We start from the raw sequence: 21,299 nt of genomic DNA, 5'->3' as shown, positions 1-21,299 counted from the left end.
AGCCTTGGATAGAGATAAAGTACCACGCAATTGGCTCCTAACTGCCATGTTACAGGCTGTGTTTTAAAAATGGCTGGTACTTTATCTTCAGCGACATTATCTCCATCCAAGTGTTAGTAAATAGACCCCTTAGTCTGTTACTGAGCTGTGTTATCTGCTAGGAGCAAAGATGGCAATGTCTGCATATGCAAATATCATTAGAGGTTGTTACAATATTCTAGGAGTGTTTTTCCTATACATAATATATGATCTATTAAACCTATTATGGGATGATCCAGTCAGCACCACCTGGGAGTCTCATAAGACCTAAAACAGAAATTTGTTCCCCATATTTTTATTGCAATTGATTTCCATTCCACTGCAGTTGTGTCGTCGGGGGAAAAAATCCTTAATCAACTCATATCCAAGTGTTTTGGCCAATTAAAGGCCAACACCTGTGGTCTTCAACTGAGTTGTTGGCCTCAGCGCTGGTTCTTTTCATCCAGATGGCTGCAATGGGCCTTCCAGTAACATTAAGATTATAGGGTCTGGGTAATGGCTGTGTGGGGGATATGAACAACAAGATATATGCATTTGACTATATTTTCCAACAATCAACATTTCATTGGGAAAGTCCTGATTTGAGGTGCCAGACCCATCCTCCCATGATTGGCACATTCTCCCCAATTTGCAGGACGTTGGGGGTATTCCTTTGTCACACACAACGGAGGTCAGGCTCAGAATGGCGGCTTTGTAGTGAGCGATATGGCATAGGACACGAAGTTGCAGCTTCTGTGCTCTGATGTTACGTTTTACATTTTGATCCACCTACTTATCTGACATTTTGGAGACGTGTAAGATTAATACACGGAATGTTGTGTAAGCTCTGTAGGCATTTTTAGCTGAGCTAAACCTTTTTTAGTCCTTTCAGAAGTATCAGGTCTTATTTGCATGCTCTGTAAAACAGTTTCCTTCCTTCTATCTATAAATGCTAGAAGAACCCTTGTTGAAAGGTCCGTTGCCCAGTTGCTAGGATACCACATTGTTATATATTTCACCTAATGAATAATAATGAGGTATGTTTAGAATCTGCATAGGAAAACAACACTGACACTAGACACACTGATCTATTGGATGGAAATGAATTGCACGTTGTAAACAGCATGCTCTTGACTGTTTAGAATTACTAATTTGGTCTATATTCTTTGTAGTGTTTCTTTTCATTGTGACAGGGAAATGTATCATTGAGCGCCATAAACTGAAATAGGCTCATACACTTACACATGAAACAGCTTTTAGTATTTCACTCAGAATAAATACTATTGTGGGGCGCATGCAAAAGCTTTAATTTGCAGTGAGCTATGTATTTTCTTGGTAGCTAATAATTACTAACAATCAGTTGTAACACTTTTACATTAGCGTCTTGAATTGTTGATATCCAGTGCATTACATTTACCTTGGTTTCTGCAGTTCAATATTTATTGTTGAATGGGGTTACTGCGGAGGTAGACATCCCATGGCTCCACTGGTCATGTGGCCTGAGCAGTCCCAGCGTGCATTGCAGTCCTCCATCTGGTAGGGGTATGGGTTGTTGGGTCGACTCAACTTAGGTCGACAGTCATTAGGTCGACCACTGAAGGAGGTATTAGGTCGACGTGCAGTAGGTCGACATGGGTATTAGGTCGACAGGTGAAAAGTTCGACATGAGTTTTTTTTACTTTTATTGGTGTCGTTTTCTTCGTGAAGTGACGGGGAACCCCAATTAGTACACCGTGTCCCCTCGCGTGGCTCGCTTCGCTCGCCATGCTTTGGGCAAGGTGCCTCGCTTCGCTTGGCACAGGTTACTGTTCCAATCGTAGTCCACCTGGATCGTCAAGTATGGAAAAATCTAAATTCTTTGAAAAACTAATGTCAACCTTTTGACCTGTCGACCATGTCGACATATTCACCACGTCGACCTTCAGTGGTGGACCTAATGACTGTCGACCTTAAGCTGTGTCGACCTAACGACCGTATCCCTCTGGTAGAGCTGCTGGAAGTTGTTAATTCCACAACAGCTAGTGAGAAACAGATTGCCTGTGTTTTTATTGGTGGTAAAGGTAAGCTGTCCAGCTGCTGAAAATTTGGTCTGTGGTGACTTTTCAGCAAGTCCAGGTGTTTGGCAAAGTGTTGGCGCCATCAATAGCTACACAGAAAATAAGGAGACAGCAAAAGGTGGATGCCCAATTTATCACTGTTGAAGTATTAAGACTATCATCTGCTGGCCACCATGACTGACATTCACCAATTATATTAATTGATCCTCATTCCTCTTGGTCTGCATGTATGGCACTACAGTGGTTATTCGTCATGTCGGAGTGGCTGTTTACCAGATATATTTGTTAGGCATCATCACCTACTTTGTTAATTTTCTGAGGGCTCCCAGGTAGCAGCAGCTGCCACTACAACCTCTGTTAACAGGGGAACAAAAGTCAGAGCATTTGTTCTCCATGTTGGAAGGGTTGTGGTGAGTAGGACTCGAGGATCAGCAAAGTAGAAACAGAGATGGCAACCGAACTGACAGTTGAACTCTGTGGCTCCAGTTGCTGAATAGAAATGGTATTTCAGTACAGATTACCTGGGTTAAAGTCTTCTACACCAGTTGCATTGGTTACAAAGATGTGTTTATTCAGTTAACACAAAGGCGATCTAGGTGAAGAAACTACAAAATGAAAGCTAATTTAACCAAAATAGTTCCAACCTCATGAATGGATATGGTTACAATTGTGCAGATTTCTTGGTTTGCTCCCTGGCTAACATTGGACCTTCACTCTTTACTACAGCAGTGTAGTGAGGATATGGGCTTTGCTAGAAACCACTTGCAGGCGACATTATCATTCCATAACTTTACTCCGTCTTTATTTTGTACGTCATTGATGGATTCTGTCCTGGAGATGACATGGGAATGAACATCATTAATGGTCATTCTTTTTCCATTAATTCTGTCTGACTTCACACTATTAGGACTTATTTAAAACATAAAAACAGGATGGGGATAGGAGTTTTTTTTATTTTATGTTAAACTTCTCAATTTATGGTTCATTTGTTGGTGGACATATTGGTGTATGATTTCTTGGGGATACCTAGTAAAAGTCTGTTCATTTACTATGTATGTCTGTCTGTCGTTTTGGTTGTGTTTTTTTTTTTTTTTTTTTTAGAAAAAAATTTGTATCGTTATACAGTGGAAAGAAGTCTGAATGTTCAGAATAGTTTCTCAAGCAGATTCTTAAACAATTTGGGGTCATATGTGTACAATAGTACTTTCCATTTTAATTATTTCTATGAGAAGAGAGCTGTGTGACACATACATGGTGTAGAACGGTTATTTATACTTGACCAAGTTAGTGTTTTTTTTTTTTTTAATGCTTTTCTAGTCCAATTTGTATTTTGCTTCTACCTAACTCATAGACCTTGCATGCTAGTCACTTATGTTATAAATGTTTAGTGTTCTAGAACAGTCAAAATCCGCATTATATGGATCACCTCCTCAAATAAGCTTTCTTTCTAAGGGGGAATTAAATTCAAAGTACTGTTCCACTGGGCATCTCTGCGATTCCTGGCTGCGCACATATTGGCCATTTTTCAATAGTAGCAACATTGCAGGTTTTCCTTTGTACCTTTATGGGCTGTGAGAAAAAAAAAACGTGAGATGCCGGCAGGATGCAATGTGACTTTCCACATCGCACCCATCACTTTGAATTGATTCCTCCCTGAAAGTCTTGAGTGTCATTCTCCAAGGCTTTCTCCCTTGGGGTGATTCTCCAGAAAGTGAACGTAAAGTCCCGAGCATCACATGCTTTTAATATATATATATTTGTTTTCCGTTTTTAACTGGTCTTTTAAGAAATTGTTATATGAAAACTTAATTGCTTAGTAGCAATGCCTTTCCCTACAGCTTAAGACGCACTAAAATCTTGGTATTTTGGAGAAGTATGTAGTTTGAATTTGTGTAGCTGTCCCGTGTATCACGGCGAATCGCCCTAATACAATTTGATAAACAACTCTAGTTCTGGACATCCCCTGGTGTATGTTAATAGATAACATTAATTCTTAGGGGCATATGTATCAAAACTTGGAGAGAGCGAGAAAGTACCAACCAATCCGCTCCTAACTTTCATTTTTCAAGCACAGCATATAAAGTGACAGTTGGGAGCAGATTGGCTGGTACTTTATCTTTCTTCGCTTTATCTCTCTCCAAGCTTTTGATTTATAAGCCCCTTAAACTTTTTGTTAAGAGCAAAATGTTTACATGCTAATTTTTAATAAGTTCTTCTCTGGTGTCTCCGCATACCTACAGTTTCCAGTCACATTTGATGTAGAATGATAGATTAAGCAAACTCTACCTGATGAGTAAATTGCGTTCTCTTCCTATGATCTTGCTGTCAAAACAAACAAACCAATATCTGGTTAATGTAATTACTGTTTTCCCTGCTCTGTCCTACTAACCATAAGTCTTGCATTCTTTTCCAGAAATTTGGTGAAGAAGTTTTGTACCAAGCGGTCCAACAAAGATGAAGAACCCAGGTATCTTTAAAGATAATTTATTGAGGTTTTTATTTATTTATTAAACCTTAAAATGTGCTGTATAGAGAATACATCCTAAACTGATATTTGATGAAAAGTGGAAACCCATGGGTAGGTGAGGGACATATAATGTATATTGAAAGCAACTTCATCCACACAGATGTGGCTCATAAGTAATTTGCTAATAACATGCCAGGATGGTTGGGGTCATGTATGAAAATGCTGGACTGACCATGTTGTCCTGTGCAGGAAGAAGGGAAACCAATAACATGGCTCTGGTAATGCCAGGGTTTCTGTGTGGGTCTTACAATTCAGTGATGAAGTGGATTGTGTTTGTGTAAAGGGAGCCCCACTTACACAGAGGTCTGTTGTGTTGCTAAAGGAAATTACTGTGTTTAGACCTGAACTTATATGTTGCTATGTTGCTTTATGCAAGGGACAGTCATAAATCTGCCTGGGACTCTAATTTAGTTTTTTGTTGACATTATATAGATATAGTTATAGTTTGGGATTTCAGTAAAAGAAAACCAAGTTAGGAATGTGTACAGGAGTTTCTCTTTTTCTTCAGGTGATTGAGCGTTCCCTGTCTAAGGATGTTTGTGGCTGTGGCCCTATGAAAGCAAAAATGTGGCATCCAATAATGTTAACATTTTGGCTCTTGGTATCCATAAAACTGCCATTTTGGAAGACAGACTTGAAAGCATGTGACCTTATCCCTAACTACCCTACACATTGCACAGCTACATACCATTGAAAGGACTCTAATACAGACCACACATTGGTTCCGGTGTGTTGTATCCTAGCAGAGGAAATGGATTATCTTTGTTATGTCTACACTAGCAGCCCTCGGATAAGTGCTACTAGCCGGTTTGTGCCATCATCTAAAATCCAGTCAGCACTAAATGTCCAGCTTTGAATTAACTTTGGGCACCTATGTTATCAAATTAGAAAATATTCAATTTTTTAGTCAGGTTTACAGGATAGGCACTAATAGTTTATTCAGCGGCCTGGCTCATTATCTGACATCATACTCGCTCATTTTAAGGTACGCACAGAGAGCGATATTGGACCAATTACTGTACATATCATCACAACATGTGTACTGAAAGTAGCATCTAACACTATGGGGGAGAATCGGTTAGTTGCGTGTTGTGACGCAAGGCCTCTACTGCTTATTAAATTGCCGGAGGCTGTTCAATTAGAGGCTCACAATCAACCCACGACTAGCCGCGAGGCGAGCAAAAATCCTCTTTAAGCGCTGCCTTAGTCGCAGGGTAAATCATGGGCCTCTATCTGAATAGCTCCAGGTGCTTTACCTGAGAGCAGAGGAAATGCGGTACACACCACGTCTAATTGCATCTCCCCCTATGTTCATATTTGCAATGCAGCAGACTTTTTTTTTTTAGCAGCCATATCTGACTAAGAGCTTATACTACATGCATGGATCTTCAAAAGTATGAGACGCAATAGGATTTGGGGGGGGGGGGGGGGGAAGAATCAGTGCGGGCAAGTAACCCAATAGCGCAGCATATATGGGCTGAACACCGGCTGAGCCCTGATGATGCATATGGCAGAAAGTGTAATGTGCAGATGACTGTGTGTGTGTGGTCCTCTTCCTGTACGGCCAAATTAAACAATAATGCTGTTACCCCTGGGTCATTTGTGTGTGGCCGTTTTAACATAAATCAGAAAGTGACTTAACCATACCAGACATATTACATCAGTGGGAGAGATTGATGACCACAGACAGACTGCTATAAGATAAGAAAGGCAAATACTAGTACAGTATATGATATCAACATATAGTAATTGTCTCTGTTTCTCTGACAGATTCACGTCTTGTACAGCATTCTATAATATCCTCAATGAGTTGAATGACTATGCTGGACAGCGTGAGGTGGTGGCGGAGGAAATCGGACACAAAGTTTATGGAGAAATAATGAGATATTCCTATGAGCTGAAAGCAGAGAGGAAATCGGTATTTTTCTACTTACGTTTGTCTTGCAGCTGCATATTTGGCTCCTTGATGATGTTTGACATCTGGTCTTGAAACTGTGAATAGATCATCTCTATACTCTTGACCATGGAGGGTGCTCCTGTCGGAAGTATAGCAGAATTTGCAATTCAGGGATGTTTAACTAAAATATGGGAATTAAATGTCTTTAGACTTGCTGTGGAAATGTGTATGTAGTAGAACACACCATAGAGGGCACAAGGAGTCGCTGCTGGATTACCATTCTTTAATCAAGAGTTTAAAGTTATGTTGTTGATGAAGACGGAGTTATTTCATGGCAATTTTATAATCATTTGGCCACAAGGAGAATTGTTCATTAAGGTTTAATGAAAGCATTCTGTTTTATGCTGCCAGAGCAAGCAGGGTGTCTGCTCCATTTATGTACGTTTTGAGAAGAATAGCTTATGCCCGTATGTTGTATGGCAGTTTCTGTGTTTCCTTTATGCTATGATACCCCAATTACTGCTGTCATACCTGGGTCATGAGCAGTAAGTCACAGCAGTAAACTCCTTTTTTTTTTTATTTAAAAAATGTTCTAATTTAAATCAGACTCAAAATCTTGCTAGAATTCCGAATCCTGCCTGGCACCATGTGCAAGTTGGGTTTAAAGTTAAAAATAAATATCAATATATAACACGTTTTCTTTTAATAGCACTGACATTTGTTTTTTCTGTGTCTTCATAAAAGCATCTCCAGGAGGGCCGCAAAGCTCAGCAGTACCTGGACATGTGCTTAAAACAAATGGACAGCGTGAGTGACCTTTTACTGTTTCTGAGATCTGCATCTGAATGGCGCTATCTTGCCATCCTTATCTTACATGTCCTCTTACGCGAATACTTGCTGTGTGTCTTAGATTGTTTTGCAGTTTAGGTCAGAGTTTATATTGTGTGCCTGTTTTATCTTTTTGTGATTTTACATTTAAGTAGCAACTTATGTCATTTGTATAGAGTAAGAAGAAGTTTGAAAGGGAATGCAGGGAGACTGAGAAGGCGCAGCAAACATTCGAGCGACTGGATAACGACGTCAGTGCCACAAAGTCTGATGTAGAGAAGGTAAGACTTTACATTAATAGCAGCAGCGTCTCTTCACTGCAATGAAATCCGTTCCCACCTAAAATCATGTTAGTGACTTTATAGGGCAACTAAAATGCCTGTTGCTGGAAAGGAACAATCATGGTATTTAATAACCACAAAATCTTATCTGAGCTGCTGTGACGAGGTAGCCAGACACACACACACAGACACACACATGGCGCTATATTTGATATGTAACAAAAATAAATATAATTTATTAAAACCACATTTACTACACATGTGAATAACAAACAATCAAATATCACTGACACTTATGAAAATTGTATACACTAATTAGGTGCAGTGGTGCGTGCCGTAAACATTAGCATTTTTTTAAGGATCCAATTTTCTTAACCATATTAAACAAGAATTTCAAAAACAGATGAAAATAAGATGCAGCATAATCACAGGACACCTTTCCAGTGTGATTATATTCTTACGCTGCTCAAATCAGTCTACACCATTCTTCTTAATAAAGAACAGTTTAAATATTAACACAGTATGGGTATAGTAGTATCAAGAATGTTGCTATTAATATGGTGCCATCTGTGCCGCTTAGCCAGGAATATTGCAATAGATATTTTCCAGATTACCACCTGTGGAAACCAGCTCTCCCCCATTACTTGCAGGAGTCCTCCAAGAGTAAGGGGTATATTCAATTAGGGTCGGATCCATTCCGACCTGCATTTGTCGGAAATGGATCCAACAACCCCTATTCAATCTCATCTCAATTCGACTTTTAAAAAGTCGAATTGAGATGGGGGAGCAGCGGGTAGACCAGCGGGGACAGCCGCGGGCAGACGGAGGAGAGCAGCGCTACAGTAGCGCTGCAGGAGGACCTCACTTGCTGAGCCGGGTGGACTCTGCCGTGAGCGGCGCGGCTGTGAGAAATCCTGCTGCAGCGCTGCTCTCCCCTGTATGCCCGCGGATGTCCCCCCGTCTCCCTGCGGCTCCCCACTCTCTCCTCCTTTGGGTCCCACATCTCAGTCCGACATTTTTTTATGTCCGACTGAGATGGTCTGAAACGGGGCCAAATCCTCTCGAATTTGGCCCCGTTTCACTCAAAAGTACGTGAATCGGCAGCTATACCGCCGATTCACGTACTATTCGACAAGTTGAATTCCACGACTTGTCGAATAAAAACTGCTGGGACTGAATAGGTTGAATCACGATTCGACCTTAAAAAGTCGAAAACTGCCGTCTTTTCGACAGATGGCAGTTTTCGACCCTAATTGAATATACCCCTAAGCATCTACATGGGAGGTGAATTGCTGTTTGTAGATATATCTCTGTCCAGGCTGTGTAGTCACCCATAGGGCTCAATATATTGTAATATCGGACTGGTCCATCTGGCATAGAATTTGTAACCAGTGTAGACACTCACACTGACAGTACAAATGTATTAAAAAAACACTGATGCATTTGTTTAGTCCAGTTGATTTTCTCAGAGGGTGATGTGCACTGGTGACATGCTACTACAGATACATAGAAACAGAATTTGACGGCAGATAAGAACCACTTGGCCCATTTAGTCTGCCTTTTTTTTTTTTTTACCATTTTTTTATCTCGAAACTTATTTGATCCTTATTTCTTTATATGGATATCCTTATGTCTATCCCATGCATGTTTAAATTGCTCTACTGTCTTACCCTCTACCACCTCTGATGGGAGGCTATTCCACTTGTCCACTACCCTTTCTGTGAAGTAATTTTCCTAATATTTCTCCTGAACCTCCCCCCCTCCAGTCTCAGTGCATGTCCTCGTGTCCTATTGCTTCTCTTCATATGTAGAATGTTTCCCTCCTGAACTTTGTTGATACAAGTCTTTTGGAGACTGCATTTACTGTAGCTGCTGACATTGGCCATTATATGCTGTGTAGTAATCTAGTTCTGTTTGTTTCACTCATTTGACAATTGCAATAACCTGTGCAGATTTATTTTTTTTTTTTTTAACTTTCTGTAACAAATGGCAAGTGGAATCTTGTTACTAATACTTCATTTAACAGTGTTTTTTTAATGGGTCGATACCCATATGAAGTATGTACTGTAGTGGCACATAGCCAGTTTAAGGTGGATGATGTGGTGTGTTTTTTTTTTTTTTAAAAACTTCTAGGGTCAATTCAATTAGGAGTACAAAAAGCAAGTTACTGCTGCAATGGCAGCAACTGCAGCGTAACTCACCCCCCTCGCTGCCCCATCTTGCTCTGGACTCATAGATTTTAGTATGCAGACCAAAAGGGCTGCATTCAAAAATCTCTGAATCCGGCGGTACTGTAAGTGTGGCCAAGACTTGCACTTACTCACAGGCATGACAAAGTTGAACCTAAGTGAATTGAGCCCTTTGTAAAGAATGTCAAGACACTTCTTTGCTCTGACTTATCCAAAAGGACCAAATAAATTGTTCTGATTGATGTGTTACACGATTAGATTTTATGCAGTGTTTTTATTTATTCTGACCGCAGCCAGGTCTTGGCATCCTTTCTACTCGCAGCTTGCTGTAGCATTTACCCTTCTGCTGCACTAGGGCATTATGACGTGTTAACAAATCCTTGCAATACAGAATACTAATGCAGTGACTTTAAAAAAAAAAAAAATCTACATAATTAAGCGCTACTAAATGTTTAAAAAACAAACCGTAAATATTTCAAAAAAAATAAATAAATAAAAATTAAGGAGGCGTTCATTTTTTTTTTTATAGGAATTTTGTTTTCAAATTCTGTTTTACTCTTCAAATAACATCCTTAAGAACTGCAGTTGTCCTATTTGTAGCTTTTCTATACAGTTGTAATAGCTTTGACACTGTTCGTGTGCTGAAAATAAGAGGACTGTATCCTCTTTAAGTGATCTACAGTATAATGATGGATCTGTAACTTAGAGTAATGGTACTCAACGTTTTGGTTTAGTGGTGACCCCAATTGTCCTGAGTTCTGTACCAAAAAAACCCCAACAGGTTATGAACTAGTCATGTGACATGCACTGCAGGGCAATCCTTCCGTAGTTACCTTGTGAGCCCTGCACACATTTCTGGTCATCCCAAATGTACACAAATATTTTTGTGAGTATTTTTATAATCTATTTTTGTTTTTATACATGTGTAAACTCTTCTTTATCTTTACTACTAATTTTCCAGGCAAAGCAGCAGCTCAACCTGCGTACACACATGGCAGATGAGAGCAAAAATGAATATGCAGCACAACTGCAGAACTACAACGCAGAACAACACAAACATTTCTACATTGTTATCCCTCAAGTTTACAAGGTACTTGGTTTTTATCCACTTGTTAGGTATACAGTGTTCCTGTAAATTTGGAAATGTTCTATTTTTGCATTTCTGTTTTCTGAACTGTTGAAATATTTACTGGCCAGTGTGTATAGTACTTTGTGGTAAATGTACAAGTATGTTAGTGCCATTATTAGTTATTGTAGATGAAATGGTGAAAAATGTTACCTTTATACGCTTTCTGTTGAAGTGAAAACAAGGAATGTGTGTTCTACCCAAGCATTTTGTGGGAGCTCTGATCTTATTGCACTGCATTTTTGTTACTCATTAGTAGACTTTTGAACAATAGCTTTCACATCGACTTCCTGTTTGTTTTACTGCGGATACCTGTCAAGTGTGGCCAAGTAATTTTGTTATGCTTGGTGTGTTTTATTTCAACAGCTTTTTTTGTTCATTTTTTTTTTTTTTTAAACAAATCATTGATTTTTCCATGAAAAATAATTTGTTCACTGGACTATGGAAATTGCCTGTCTGACTAGGCAAAACTTCTTCTATATGATCAGTTTAATTTCCCTTATTAAAGCTACAGTGAGTGGGGCCATCCTATAAATTCCTTTTAGTTGGTCTAAAGCTGGGTACACAATATGTGACATGTGCAGCTGATCCGATAAACGCTGCAATCCTACAGAACGATCATCGGATCCGTGCACTATATCTTGCTCTGTGTGTACTTTCCCCTTTATCTCTTGAACAGGACTGGTAGGCCGGGAGCAGCATTGCCTGTGCAGCAGATGTGTTACTTTTCCCACTATCTGACCATTGCAGGAGCTTTGACCGGCCTGATAATTGGATAGTGTATACTACTCTTGTGTGATATATTATGTAATCATAGTATAAAGTCTTAATGTGTGACTTTGCTACGCCATGCGCTGCACTGGTGGGATATGGTTTACATGGGGGTGTGGTCTGGTTAGGAGTTGGAAAATGACAGCAGATGCTGGGGGTGCAGATGCATCAGATGTTTGCTTGTAGTGGGGCTAATAAGAGTAAAATGTGATCCTATTGGCTGTGCGTATATCTTGCGTACTTTTAGATCACACCAGCACGGGCAATGCAGGGCCACACACTTTTCAGTTGCATCTTTCCCTCTTAAGTGCACACTGAAGATGAGTACAGGTTTAGTATCCCTTATCCAAAATGCTTGGGACCAGAGGTATTTTGGATATGGGATTTTTCCGTATTTTGGAATAATTGCATACCATAAGGAGATATCATGGTGATGGGACCTAAATCTAAGCACAGAATGCATTTATGTCACATATACACCTTATACACACAGCCTGAAGGTCATTTTGACCAATATTTTTTATAACTTTGTGCATTAGACAATGTGTGTGTACATTCGCACAATTCACTTATGTTTCATATACACCTTATACACACAGCCTGAAGGTCATTTAATACAATATTTTTAATAACTGAGTATTAAACAAAGTTTGTGTACATTGAGCCATCAAAAAACAAAGGTTTCACTATCTCACTCTCACTCAAAAAAGTCCGTATTTCGGAATATTCCGTATTTCGGAATATTTGGATATGGGATACTCAACCTGTAGTTTCAAACCAAGTGTACACATAGGGGGACAACATACACATGATTCTTTTCTGCATCAGACTCAGTTTCTGGAAACAAGAGAGTTGAATAGTATAATTATCATATGTATAGCATGCAGTGCTTTTTTTTTTTTTTAAACATTTCTTTGAGTCATCATGAGTAAACATGTATAAACATGTATAAACACAGTAACAATAAATACCATTTGTGTCGAATAGACTTGATGTCAAGCAGCATAGCATATATTGACATAAATAAAGCATTAACAATGTTTGATCGTGTTGTGTTAATTATGTCTATTCGTCACATCAAGATCTACATCAAATCAACAATAGTGATAAATTAGCCTCCAGGGGAGCCGCCAACAAACCTCCAGCTTCAGTACACGGAATTGGAGTGCTTTTAATAGTTGTCTTTTCAGCCTTTATGTATAATATGTATTGGCATTTCTCAAGAAGACACTCCTGTCCATTATACTAAGAATGCAGAGATTAAAATTCTGCCATGTTAACCTATGTCTGCTACAATGGATTAATGGGAAAAAATGGGTTAAAATGTTACTTCCGCCTAGTCCTACGCCCGTTTAGACTCTCTTGATCAAAAATGTCCGTGCAGAGTTGTAGTTCCTATTTCAGGCATGCGCAGGGAGAGGTGTATTATAAATGTAGTGGGCATCCCTGGCAGTGAAAGGGAGAGGTCTTGGCACATGCACTGAGATGATCTGTGTTATGGGAGTGATTCAGGCATGTCTGTGACAGGGGTGTGTACACAGACACTCTACCGCTCACATAGGATGCGGTACATGGACGAAGATACGGCACCTGCCAATTGGCGTTACTCCATGTACGGACTCCTAAAGTGGGCGTCTCACTGCTTGCACATTTGGGCACACTGCTGGACACTAGGGAAGGACTTTATAGTTTCCTAAACTTGACGAGTGACCACCAATAGATGCAGCTGTGGGCGCTTCTGTGTCCACCTCTGAATTAGCCACTAACATAGGCAGGGCTATAGCTGGGGGTGTGCGACTGGTTCCACCGTGCAGGTCTCTGTGGGTAGTGCCGTCGTCACCCCACGACTCTAGTTCTGGAGCCAGTACCGCTCCAGACAGGCAGCCTATACAGCCAATCGGATGCTTCGGTTAGCGCTGAATTTACTGGTGTGCCAGCACATTTGAGCACTGTTACATCACTGAACATAGGGCTAGTGTGCCTTGATGTTTCCTGGCATACACTTTTCCTATCTTTTTTTTTTGTGTAAACTGTTTTTATTAGTCATAGCAATATTCAAAGACATTACAGAAACATTTTCAAGAACAAAAGGAGGGCATACAAAAATATCGCGTAGCTTATATTCATCAGTACACCACACTTAAAGCGCCCTTAGCCGAAAAATATCTGTCTGCATTTCTGACAACATTAGAGCTATAAAAGAAGAGCATAATATCAAAACAGCATCAATGAATGAAAAAGAGAAAAAGGAAAGAGAGGAGAAGAGGAAAAGAGGATAAGTAAAGGAAGGGTAGGGTGGACAGGGTCAGATGTGACAGTCTGCATAGTGCGGGCAGATTATTTGGGGAGCGTATGGGCGTTCCCCATCAATCTTGAGTCTGTGCCACAGTACAGAAACAACATTGTCGGGATATGGGTATGGGTATAAATAATGATACAGGTATGACTATAGACCCGTTTACTAACATGAGGGGGATTATGTCGCGATATAGAACCGATACTGCGATGTGTCCTTAAAGTCGTACCAGGGAAACCAAATAGCTATGAAGTTAACTGTCCTCCCAGATGAGAAGGAAACCAGGTCTTCCATGTCCAGGAAATGATCAATCTTTGTGAACCACATTTTAATTGAGGGTGGAGAGGTGGATCTCCAAAGAATTGGGATCACCGCTTTAGCAGCGTTGCAAAGGTGTCTTAACAGGGAATGTTTGTAGGAGTGTGACCCTGCGGGGGTGTGATTAAGGAGCCAGAAATCTGGGTCTCTCTGGATTTCGACGCCTACTATCTGTTCGGTGCATTTAAATACTTCTGCCCAGTATGGGGTTATAAGAGGGCAATCCCACCAAATATGTATAAAACTCCCTGGGGCCTTTTTGCATCTCCAGCACATATTCGAAAGAGAGGGAAACATTTTATTGAGAACACGAGGGGTCCTATACCACCTATATATAAGTTTATAAAGGGTCTCTAGTGTCGAGATGCATAGAGAACTCGCCTGAGCGTTCTTAAACACGGATTCCCAGTTAATTTGAGTAGGTAGCCCCGACAATTCCCTCTCCCAGGAAGCCAAAAAGGTAGGAGGTTGTGGGAAGAAATTTTCCATAATCAACGTATAGATTTGTGAAATTGTATGCGTAGGTGAACTGGGGGAGACGCATAGTTTCTCAAACCCAGTGAGGTCCCTAGTTACGTCAGAGAAGTTCTTGGTAGATGATATGAAATGGTGGACCTGCAGGAACCTCCAAAACTCAGCACTGTGTAGGTTCCAAGAGGATTGAACATCTGAAAAAGAGCGCACCCTACCCGAGCTCACCAGCTGACCGACTCTAAAGATCCCAGCTTCTGCCCATAGGGCGAAAGCAGTCCCTTGAAGGCCAGGGGCAAATTCGGAGTTATAGAGAAAAGAGGTTAAGGGGGACCATTTGGAGGATATATGACTCTGGGATCTCAGTTTGGCCCATAATCTGAGCGTGGGAGAGACCGTGGGGTGCGACACCTTCGGGAGGATAGGAAGCCAAGGTGCAATTTCAATATAATGTGGGAGACAGCCTTCCTCTAGGAGGACCCATTGTTTGCGATCCTTGGCACGTGTCCACTCCAGTATCCTATTCAGGTGTACAGCGTGGTAATAATTAGGGATATGTGGAAGTTGTTGCCCCCCTTGATGTTTTCTCCTGAACAAAATGTCATGTTTAAATCTAGGTGTATTGCCGCCCCAAACGAATGTACGGATAAGCCTCTGGACATCCCGAAGCCATAGCAGGGGGATGTGTATCGGAAGGGTCTGGAGAAAGAATAAAATCCTGGGGAGGGCATTCATTTTGACTACGTTGATCCTTCCGAACCAGGACAGTCTCAGCTTTTTCCATAACAGGAAGTCTAGACGAAGCCTAGATAATAAGGGTTTAAAATTTAGGGAGAACACTTTGGATAAGTCATTAGTCAGTAACACCCCTAAGTATTTTAATTTATGATCATGCCAGGTGAAGGGGAAGGCTTGTTTCAGGTTTTCTACTATAGCAGGAGGTGTAGTTAAGTTCATGGCAATAGATTTGGAATAATTTATTTTGAAGTTAGAGAGGGCTCCAAACTTCTCAAACTCCACCATTAAGTTTGGCAAAGAGGTGACCGGGTTCGTGATTATTGCGAGTAGATCATCGGCATATAATGCCAGTTTGTATTCGGTCCCCTTTACCAACAAGCCCGAGATATTTGGATTAGCCCTAATACTGCGGGCTAGTGTTTCCATGCAAAGGACAAAGAGTAATGGGGATAGCGGGCATCCCTGTCGCGTACCGTTGAAAATTGGAAAAGAGTCAGAGAGGGAGCCATTAATCCTAATTTTGGCGGATGGGGAGGTATAGAGGGATAGGATTCTATGTAGACAGATGTTACCAAATCCCAGATGCCTCAATATTCCGGTCAAGAAATCCCAGTCCACTCTGTCAAAAGCTTTTTCTGCATCAGTCGACAGTAGTATAGATGGGGATGAGAGCTGGCCGGCATAGTGAATCATGCTGAGCACTTTGGAGGTATTGTCCCTGGTTTCTCGGCCTAAAACAAACCCAGCTTGATCTCCATGTATCAAGCCAGGCAGCAGTAGTTTAAGGCGGTTTGCAATCAATTTAGCGAAAAGCTTTATATCAATATTTAATAGGGAGATTGGGCGGTAGCTGGAGCAAAGACTGGGGTCCTTAGCCTCTTTGGGTAGAACTGCAATATGAGCTTCGAGAGATTGTGGGGAGAAGGGTGACTGATCTGATATGGTGTTAAAGGCTCTTGTGAGTATAGGGATTAGTTTCTCCTTAAAAGCTTTGTAATAGGCAATAGTAAATCCGTCGGGGCCGGGACTCTTGCCATTAGGAGAGGATTCAATAACTCTCTGAACCTCCTCAGGAGAAAAAGGGGCATCTAGATCTTCTACTTCTGTTGCGGTCAGTGTGGGGAAATGTAAGGTCTGTAAATAGTCAGTTATGGCTTTTTGATGGGACGACCTGTCGATTCTGCCGGTTGGGCCGGCAAGGTTATACAGAGTGGAGTAATATGTCCTGAAGGCCCTGGCTATGTGAGATGTCTGGTGTTGGGGTTGGCCATGATTGTCTTTAATTGTATGAATAAAAGTAAGAGCACGTTGTTCTCTGAGTGCTTTGGCCAGTAATTTTCCAGGCTTATTGCCCCATTGGTAGTATCTGCTACGGCACTTCCGATAAGAAAACTTGACTCTATCTGAGAGTAACTTATTCAGAGCCGCCCTAGCAGTTTCGAGATCGGCGTAGAGTTGTGGGGTTTGGGATTTTTTATGTAGAAGCTCGAGAGATTGTATTTTAGACAGTAACTCCTCTCGGAGTTTCTCCCTCTGCCTTTTGCGGAAGGATCCTATTTGTACACAAACCCCCCTAATGACACATTTGTGGGCTTCCCATACTGAGACTTTGGAGATGTCATCTAAGTCGTTGGTACAAATATAAGAGTCCAGAGCGTTGCCAATTCGGGACTTACAGTCGGCATCTTGCAGGAAAGTGTCGTTAAAACGCCAGGACCATTGGCGATGTGCGTTGGGAGGTAATCGTATAGTAAGGTTGACTGGGGCATGATCGGACCATACAATCTGTCCTATAGAGGCATCAGACAGAAGGTGTAAGTGTCGATGACTCAAAAATAAATAATCAATCCTGGAATATGTCTGGTGTGGGTGTGAGAAATAAGTGTAATCTATATCAGTGGGGTGTGTCAATCTCCATGTGTCGATCAGCTGGTGGTCGAGCAGAGCACGTCTCATTCCCCTATGCTCCCTCTCTGGCTTGCAGGAGATCTTTTTAGAATTGTCCTGGCGAGGATCCAGGGTCCAATTTAGGTCACCTCCCATCACTATCACCCCCTCCAAAAGAGGTTCCGCGTCCTCTAGAACTGAGGATAGAAAGGAAGGTTGTTTAGCGTTAGGAGCATATATATTTAAAAAGGAGAAACGTTGGCCATGTATGTCGCATTTCACCAGCAACCCCCTACCCTCAGCTATTCTGTGGGAGGCTACATTGAGGACAGGCAGGTGGCGGGCTAGTAGGATGGCTACACCTAATGTTTTACCAGCCGAATTATTGGACAGGAAAACATGCGGGTAATAGTGACATTTTAGGGACGGCACGTGTCCCATCTTGAAGTGTGTTTCCTGAATAAAAGCAACGTCTATTTTCTCGTCTCTAAGCCATTTAAGAAGTTTAGACCTTTTTTCAGGGACATTCAGCCCTTTGACGTTAAGGGTAGTTACATGTAAATCACTCACCCCCATTATCAGTCAGATCCAATCGTTTCACGATAATTTTCTCTTCGGCAGACCCTGGGAAAGGTGAGGGAAAAATAACAGGGGGGGGGGGGGGGAGATAGGAAAAAAGGAAAAGCAAAGAAATAGAAAAAAAAGGCTGCGGCGGGGGAATCTCCGCCAAAAAGTACTTTAACATTAAACAGAAGTGGTGTTACTACAAAAACTGCTGCAAAAAGGACAGGAGCGGAATCCTGCCGACTCCCGGTCCAAAGAAACAGGGGATGCAGCATATTGGGGTCCTACGGGGGGTTCAGGACAGCGACCATTCCCAAAATAGAAACTCGTTAAATATACGGTATTACCGAGGTGTGCATTAAGCACATGTGAAACATGAAAAACAGAGCATACAAATATATAAGTATATATAATGGCATAAGAGTGTACAGATAATCCTCAAGTTATCGAACCGGGTATCAGTGGACTTCAGCGTCTGTACACTATTATCCATCTACATAAACAAGAACAACAAAAAATAAAATAAAATAAAAATATATATATAAATAAATAAAAACCAAAACGAAAACCGATCACATTGGTGAGCAACACATGGCACTATAAAGAAAGAGAAAAACTTAATGTGTAACGTATTCAGCAAGCAGGTTTACATCCACTCGGGACAAGGCTTCTCATTCAAGGAGGCTTCGAAGGTCGTGGGCCAGGAGTGGATCCCCGCATCCGCGGGGTACGAACCTGCTGCCACGCGTCATCTGGAGGGAGCACAACAGGCAAGTCCGGCAGATGGTGAAATGCGTCCCAGTCAGGAACCGGAACCGGAGGGATACCCAGGATCGTGAAGAAAGCCTGTAACTCCGACGGTCTTGAAAGACTCGCAATTTTGCCGCCATGAGAGACCTGAAGGGAGAATGGAAAGCCCCATCTGTATTTCAGCTCGAGCTTCCTAAGAGAGTCTGTAAGAGGTTTCAAGGCGCGACGTTGTTGTAAGGTTGACCAAGCAAGGTCAGGAAATATCTGAATCCTGTCGCCTTGAAAGTCAATGTTGCTCAGTTGACGTGCCGACTTCATTATTTCCTCTTTTTGGGCGTAATAGTGTAGCCTACAAATCACGTCCCGTGGTCTGTCGGAGGGCAAGCCTCGAGGACGAAGGGCTCTGTGAGCTCTGTCGAATACAATGTCTTTGTTCGGGTCCAGGTCGATAAGTTCCCCAAATATCTTAGATAAGGCATTTACCAGATCTGTTTGCTGGACGCTCTCAGGTAGGCCCCTGACTCTAATATTATTTCGCCGGCCGCGATTATCCATGTCCTCAATGCGTGACTTTAAGAAGGAGATATCATCCCGTTGGTGAGATAGCACTTCTCGAAATTTAGTCAAAGAGTCCACAGTAGACGATTCATGGCGTTCCAGGACATCAACTCGAGTCGCGATTTGAGACATATCTTGTCGGAGCGCTGTCACTTCCTGAGTGATGGTGGATAGTAGACGAGTCTCCAGGGCTGAAAAGTCCTGTTTCGTAGGAAGTGATCGTACATGGGACAATATTTCACTTATCTCCGCAGATAGAGAGAGGGCCTGTGGGGGCTCCGGAGTCTCAGGGGAGGCCATGTCGTCCACTGGGTCGTGTAAACTCGAGAAGGACGAGACGTTAGAAGGAGCAGAGGGGGTCGGAGTTGGAGAAGTTAGGAATTGGCGTAGATCTGCTGAGCGTCGGTTCGCGTGGGGTGGGATCGCGTCTGGCTTAGTCTTGGCCTTCTTTTTTTTCTTTATCCCTTTCACCATGAGATCGGTCTTTAGAGCAGTTTAGAATTACACTTTCACATAACCTCGGCACTATGAAGCATGAGGGCCGTCACCGTGCAAGAACCCCCCTCGTGGTCTTAGGGTAGCATCAGGAAGGGTTGCGTGAGGCTAAGGGCCCATTCTCTCACTTGCAGTGGTGGCACCTCTGATATTGCCCGATGAGGGTGTATTTACAGGACCCCAGGCCACTGAGCAGAAAGTCAGCTGGTAAATGTACTGAGTTATTAAATGGGTGGATGGGCGGGTGGATGGATGGGTGAGGGGAGCACTGTGATTGTATGTCTAATCTACCCAGGCCTATATGGCCTAGCCTTGTGGGTCCCTTCTCTTACCCTTATAAACAGGTGCTGCCACTGCAGAGAAAGCTCAGTGCTTTTCCCTGCTTCCAAGATGGCCGCCGAGCGTCTTTTATCTTCGTCCCGTCTGACGGGCTGACGGGTCCCCGCCGGGCGGATACACAGCAGCGGGAGCTGAGAGCAAGGAGACTCTGCTAGCCGCGGCAAGCGGCCGACGGCAGGGGAGAGTAAGTAGCTTCTTGTTTTGTCCACGGGCCGAACAGCGGGTCCCGGAGCCGTCTCTGGATCAATGCCCAAATCGAGGTCCCGGCTTCTTCCAGCCCCGCAGGCCGCAATCCGCGGGAGCAGTTAAAACTGCTCCCCGATTCCGCGGCACTTCAGGGGTCCCAGGCGGGGGGCACAAGGAGGGCAGTAGAAGGAGTAGGGCAGCCTAGGAGGTGTAAATGTAAGGGGAAAAGGTATATTTGGTTATGGGTCTAAGGAGCTCACAGAGAGCACGTCTGCTTCCTTCAGATCCCAGACCACGCCCCCTTTTCCTATCTTTTATTGGGGATAAGAACTTCTTGCCATATGGGGCAGTTTTGTCCCTTTAGTGCCTCATTGGTTCCATTGTCTTTGATCAAATTGATGTAATCTTAATATGTATGATGAAGAGTATGTAAAATGAGCAGTATATTTGGGCACATCACAAACCTGCCTGCATGCCATAACAATAGCTCCAGGGTCTATAGATTGGATTCAACACTGAGGCACCATGCTGGAAGTGCATAGGCTCATGGCAGAGGGGATTGTCTCCCACTGATGGGAAATTATATGGTTAAAGAATAAAAAATGCATGTGGCAAATATGAGGGTCTATAAGGACCGGTATGTAGTGAAACCTTCCTTTTCTAGGAAAGGTTATTGAGAAAGTGGTAGCAAATCAACTGAAAACCTGCCTGACAACCCATGATAGCTATGATCCATTCCAATCAGGATTCAGGAGAAGACCTAGCACTGAAACAGCCCTGGTGTGTGTGTTAAATGATCTTCTGATAGCAAGAGACAGAGGTGACTGTTCAATATTAATCCTTCTGGATCTCTCTGCAGCATTTGATACCGTGGACCACGGGCTTCTGATTGAGCTACTGATACATTTTTGTGGACTGAATGGCACAGTTCAAATCATTTCTCACAGGCAGTTCAGAGTATCGTCTGGAGTATACTCATCACCATCAGTGCCATTGCCATGTG

At 42.3% G+C, this 21,299-nt stretch overlaps 1 protein-coding gene across 3 annotated transcripts in view; it reads left to right on the top strand.

Annotated features, from left to right (window-relative positions):
* Positions 1-21,299, top strand: part of FNBP1L (formin binding protein 1 like) — a 261,673-nt gene that overhangs the window by 155,196 nt on the left and 85,178 nt on the right. For all 3 annotated transcript variants that reach the window (XM_063939867.1, XM_063939866.1, XM_063939868.1), the window contains exons 3-7: positions 4,489-4,542; positions 6,373-6,520; positions 7,244-7,306; positions 7,504-7,608; positions 10,759-10,887. In XM_063939867.1, coding sequence (XP_063795937.1) covers positions 4,489-4,542; positions 6,373-6,520; positions 7,244-7,306; positions 7,504-7,608; positions 10,759-10,887 — 499 coding nt within the window. The remainder of the gene's footprint in view (positions 1-4,488; positions 4,543-6,372; positions 6,521-7,243; positions 7,307-7,503; positions 7,609-10,758; positions 10,888-21,299) is intronic.

The sequence above is a fragment of the Pseudophryne corroboree genome, chromosome 9 (genome assembly GCF_028390025.1).
Source record: "Pseudophryne corroboree isolate aPseCor3 chromosome 9, aPseCor3.hap2, whole genome shotgun sequence".
Classification (NCBI taxonomy): domain Eukaryota; kingdom Metazoa; phylum Chordata; class Amphibia; order Anura; family Myobatrachidae; genus Pseudophryne; species Pseudophryne corroboree.
The sequence above is the reverse complement of the archived record's forward strand: the minus strand, read 5'-3'. Positions and strand labels throughout refer to the sequence as shown.